The 5,480-nt window shown below is 49.5% G+C and overlaps 1 protein-coding gene across 2 annotated transcripts in view; it reads right to left on the bottom strand.

The window, feature by feature from the left end:
- Positions 1-3,356: 3,356 nt before the first annotated feature.
- KXD1 (KxDL motif containing 1) overlaps positions 3,357-5,480 on the bottom strand; it is a 7,603-nt gene continuing 5,479 nt past the window's right edge. The window contains exons 5-6 of one of the 2 annotated variants that reach the window (XM_027853172.1): positions 4,519-4,728; positions 3,357-3,646 (exon numbers count right to left, since the gene is read on the bottom strand). In XM_027853172.1, the coding sequence (XP_027708973.1) occupies positions 3,636-3,646; positions 4,519-4,728 (221 nt within the window). In that variant the 3' untranslated portion in view covers positions 3,357-3,635. Of the gene's footprint in view, positions 4,729-5,480 lie in introns of both variants that reach the window. The other variant, XM_027853171.1, reaches the window with a different exon arrangement.

Genomic DNA, 5,480 nt, shown 5'->3' with positions numbered 1-5,480 from the left:
CCACCCCGCCGCGGGGAGCCGCACGTCACAATCGCGCAAAGCCCCGCCCCTCGGCCTCGTTTCCGCTCCCGCTGCGGCCATCTTTGAGGCGGGCGTGTGACGCCAGCCCACGTCCTGGCGGAGGACTTCCGCCCTGTAGAACTGCGAGTGCACGTGAGAAGCCTCCCAAAGCAGCGTGAGATCATAGAATCAGATTTTAAAGCTGGAGGGAGCCTTATAATCCGCTGGGTACGCGCTCCTCGTTCTACAGATGAAGAAACTGAGACCCTGGAAATAAATGACTTGTCCCAGACTCGGGTTAGATTTAAATCCAAGTCCAGTGCTGTCTCACAGTACACAACCCCTAATAAGAGGTCATTTACCCCAATTCTCCTCATTTTACAGATGAGGAAACTGAGGCGAGGGAGTAAGTGACTTCACCAAGGTCATATTGGCAAAACAAGGATTCAGACCCGGCACCTCTACGTGCAAATCTAAGAGTTACCAATGCATGCTTCCAACTCAGATCTCCATTTCTTGAAGGGGGACTTTTCTGGGAGTGCTTGCTGATCTATGAACAAGCATTTATCTGCTAAGCTACTAATATTTACCGGGAACCATGTTTAGGAATACAAAGACAAAAGTGAACCTTAATCCCTGCCCTCTATTGGTTTACAATCTAATTAAGGAGAGAAAACATAAATATATAAGAGATAGATGCGAAATTGGCATGATAATTTTATAGGGGTAGCAGGAGCTAGCTAGGAGATTTTCAGGGTGAGCATTCACACCTGAGAAATGCCCAAGTACTACCAATCAAGGCTTGATTTTTTTTGTTGTTGGCTGTCTAGACTTCAGAAAGCAATGAAGAAAAGTGCAGTCCCTGTAGAGCTGGATGGTAAACAGTTACAACATAACTGTAGGGGGTAAGCACTAGCAGGTGGGGAGAATCAGGAAAGACTCCGTGTAGAAGGTAACATGCATACTTAGCCTTGAAAGAAGCTGGTGGCTACAGTGTATTCCAGGCAAGGCTTGGGGGTGAGGAAACTGGACTAGCAATGAAAAAGTATGGAGAGGGAAAATGGACTGCTCTCCAGTCAGTCAACAAGTAATGAGTTCTTACTATGTTGAGCAGCACTATGCTAAGTCCTAAGGGGGAAGGGTGTGACACAAAGAAAGGCAAAAAATTAAAATTAAAAATTAAAAAAGAAATGGGTCCCTACTCCTGGAGCTCACAATCTAATGGAAGAGATAACATACAAATAACTATATACATACAAATCAAATCAACAAATCTTAAGTTCTTACTATGTGCCAGGCACTGTTCTATATAAGATAAATAGTATAAATGAAAAATAATTATCCCATTTAAAAACATTTTTAAATTTTACTTTATTTGGGGGTTCTCTTCTCCCTCTCACCTTTATTCCCTCAACTCCTCCCCATTAAGAAAGTAAGAAAAACAAAGCCTCAGTTATAAAGACATAGTCAAGCAAAACAAATTCCCACATTGGCCATTTTCAAAAAAAAGTCTCAATCTGCACTCTGAGCCCTTCTTCACCTTGCTATCAGAAGATTGTTTCATGCATCTTCTGGAGTAGTTGATTATTGGCTTCATCAGAGTTCCTAAGTCTTTCAAAATTGCTTGTCTTTATGTTGTTATTGTGTAATTTGTTCTGATGGAGGGAGAAATTGTTTGATGGGGAGGGAAGAGGGAAAGGTATCCTACAGAAAGTGGGATTTCAGGTAAGTGCCCCTTTGTGAGGCCAATAAGGTGGCCAGTTTGGCTGGACTGTATTGCCTGTGAAGGGAAATGATGGGTCACCGGACTGGAAAGATAGATGAGCCTATCTAATAGGGGAATGGCTACATGAGAATCAGTAGGGTACATGGCAAGATGCCTCTGTTGGGTAAGCCCTGGTTTCCAGGTGAATGGCATGGCTGGGTCATGAAACATGGTCTGGGGCCAGCAAGAACCATAAGATTAGAGAAGCTGTCACTCACTCGCCCTCTAATCAGGAGAGCTCAACCCCAGCCTGTTAAACCTTCGAAGTCACACTGAAGGTGCCAGCTAATATTCCTAGGGGAATAGGGTAGCCATAAGGCAGATGGCAAGATGCCCTTGCTCTAAGGTAGGCTGGGCTTCCTAGAAGGTGGCTGAATGGGAGGTGAAAGAAGCATGGTCTCCCCACAACTCTGCTGAAGGGGGGGGAGGAGGAAGGGTGAAGAAGCCACTCCAAGCCCATCCCTACAATGAAGTGCTCCGACATCACCTCCCATTCCAGGCAGGAACTGCTGCTCCTCTGAACCCCTCTGCCACTGAGTCACTGGAACACCCCTAGTCTCAGCCTTGGTTTCCCCACCTGTAAAACGAGGGAGTTGGGGCCGGATGGCCCCTGAGAGCCCTCCCAGTTCTCAAATTCTAAATGATGGCCTCCCTACCCCTCCAATCACTATCCCTTGCATAGCTCTCACCTCCCTTAGTCACCTCCCCAAAGCCCACCTGTGACCACAAGGATCCTTCCCCTGCTCAGGACATAATTCCCAGTAGATCAGGGGAGATCCAGACTCCTCAATCTGGCATTCAGACCCTGGAATGCCTTCCCTCATGACCCCTCTTCCTGGACTCCCAGCCCTCCCCCTTCAAGGTTCACCCCAAGCTGCACTGCCTCCAAGAGGCCTCCCCCCTCCCCACAGTGGTTAGGTCAAGGATTCCATTCACCTTGTGGAAAGAGCCTGTATTTGATTAATTACGCACGTGTTGTATTCCCTCCCTTCCCCTCTTGGTGTAAGCTCTCGGAAGTTAGGGACTGACCCCTGGGTAGTGTCCCCTGTCCAGGAAGCTGAAAATTCACCCCCAAGCAACTCTCAAAGGCTTTAAGTTACAGAAAAGGTGAAGACCTGGAATCTCCTGACCCACGAATTCCTAGAAGCAGTGAAATCCCAGGTCCCAGTTCCTATTCCTTCTTCCTCTACGGAGCACAGTGCCAGGTACTTCCTGCTGATTAATCCCCTGGCCTCAATTTACCTGTCCAGCCTAATCTCCCACAACAGTTCAGTAAAAGGCCTCATAGTGGCTGGACTGCCAGCTCCTAACTCCAGTTTGGCACTTGGGGCCTTGGCCAGATCACACACCAAGCAGTGACACCCATATTTACCAACTCTTCAGGGTTTGAAAGCTCAACCTTCGGCCTTCCTTCCAGCTGCTGCTGCTACTACTGTCCCCAGCACTTTACCGGGAGCTCCAAAGGCCGTAGCTCCCTCTGGTCCCATTGCTCTGCCCACAGCCCAGAACTGCCCCTTTTTACCCATTCCCCAACACCTGTTTGCCCCACCCTCCCCTGGCCCACATTGCAGGAAGGAGGCAGGATACACGGTTCAGACTGAACCTCATAGCAACAGAGAATTTTATTTCCCCCATAGTACGTGTAAACTTAGGGTACAAAAATAGTCAATTAAACTTTTATTTCCAAAGATGTCCCTACCCAGTGGGCTGAGGGCCCTGGAGGGGGGTGGAGGAGGATGAGGAGGCAGCAGCTTGGTGGTACCTTCTCCTCTCTTGACAGGGAAATATATGGTCGCTGCTCTCTGCTCAAACACTGTCCATGAGAGTAAACAACTTTCTTTGAATTTCCGTCTCAGAAATATTACTTGTTTCAAAAAAGCCCTAAGGGTGCCAACAGAAAAAAATACTTGGTGCTTAATCTGTGTAAATGTTGTTTGTGCCTGTGTGAGCATGAATACCCATATCAGCATGTGTCTGCCTGATAATGTGCTACATGTGCCTGTGTGTGAGTGTGGATGGATGGAGGGGTGTGTGTGTGTGTGTGTGTGTGTGTGCGCGTGTGAGTGCATGTGTGTGTGTGTCTACTGCCAAGGAGGTTTAGTGTAAGCACAACTACTGGGCCTCTCAGACTCAGGCCTGGCTCTGGGTTTCCTAACAAAAACTACTTCACAGAATTGTTGGGAAACAGCCTCTGAGCCAGGGCTAAGACGGGCACAGGACACTGCCCCGTCAAGTCCATGAGCCTCCTTCCTCACACGGGGCTCTGAACAAACCTGTGGATGTCAAAACCCCGAGAAGTAGGTCTGGAAAAGCCCAGGCTTGGCTTCATATATGCAGAAACATTAGGAACTGGGGGTGGGGGTCAGGAAGGAAAGCAATTTGGCGAGAAGATACCAGCAAAAAAGCATTAGCAAAACAAAGCTGGGGAAACCCACAGTGTGACCATCCCCCAACAAGACTGGCCTACCCCCCCATCCCTGGCTTCATGCCACGACCGTGGCTCCATGGCCCCCAAAGACCAGATAAGAATCCTTTCTGGAGCTGTCTCCCCTAGGTTCGTTGTTCTAAGCTGTGGGGCGACCAGCCAGGACCACATTTCCAGGATGCTGGAAGGCGGGAAGGCCCTACTTTGCACAGTTACGGTGCACTGACTCCTTGGGACCTGGCGTAGAAAGTAGCCCCCTCCTACTCCCGGGCCCTCTCACCACCACCACCACCATCACCATCATCATCATCATCATCATCATCATCACCTGTCAGGCTCTCCCCATTCACAGCTGGGGAGTCCAGCCGACCTTGGGATAAATCTTCAAAGTCAGGGCTCAGGACTGGGGAAATGATGTCTGGGCTCGTGTCACATGACCCTGTACTCTGCTCTGAGGTAGCGATGGTGGTAGCTGAGCTGGCCAGGATGGGGTCCACGTCTTCATCTTCCTCCTCCAGGATGGGAGACTCATGGATATCTGTTGAGGGGAGAGTCATCAGTCAGGTAAGTCACACAGGGCTAGCGACACATCCGTCCTGAAGGAACCAGAAGGGTGGGTTCTGGCATATGGCCAAAGCCCACTTACCCCTTCCTAAAGTAGGACAGAAGACACAGGCTCCCCCCAAGGAAGACTCCCAACTCTCCCTGGCCAGGAAGGAGATCCCTCAGAAGGAAGTCAAGAAGAAGCACATCCGCATCCACAGACCCAGCTCTCCACCAAGCTGGTCCCTGCTCTGGGACCTCGCAAAGAATCTATTCAGGTGTAAGACTTGGAGCAAGCTGGTCTAAGATGAGGAGCAGGTCTACCTGGGAGGGCCTGATGATGGAAAGTCACACAGTGCTGCTGGTGGAAACGAGATCCTCTCTCCCCATCGTTTTACAGATAGGCAATGAAGACCTGCCTAAGGTCACAGAGTAAGCTGTAAGCAAGCTGGGCTCCAAAATACTAGAAATGGCAGAGTCCACAGTCTAAAAGCCATAGGATTTCAGGTAGAGAGGAAATTTAGAACATGGAATGGTAGAGTTGGGAGGGCCCTTAGAACCCAGAATGTCAGAGCCGGGAGGACCCTTAGAACCCAGGTTGTCAGAGCCAAAAGAGCCCTTAGAACATATGATATCAGAGCCAGACGGGCCCTTAGAACCCAGAATGTCAGAGCCGGCAGGACCCTTAGGACACAAAGTGTCAGAGCTGGGAGGGCCCTTAGGACACAAAGCGTCAGAGCTGGGAGG

The sequence above is a fragment of the Vombatus ursinus genome, unplaced genomic scaffold (assembly GCF_900497805.2).
Source record: "Vombatus ursinus unplaced genomic scaffold, bare-nosed wombat genome assembly UNPS02009918.1, whole genome shotgun sequence".
In the NCBI taxonomy this organism is placed as follows: Eukaryota; Metazoa; Chordata; class Mammalia; order Diprotodontia; family Vombatidae; genus Vombatus; species Vombatus ursinus.
This window is presented reverse-complemented; position numbering and strand designations above follow the sequence as displayed.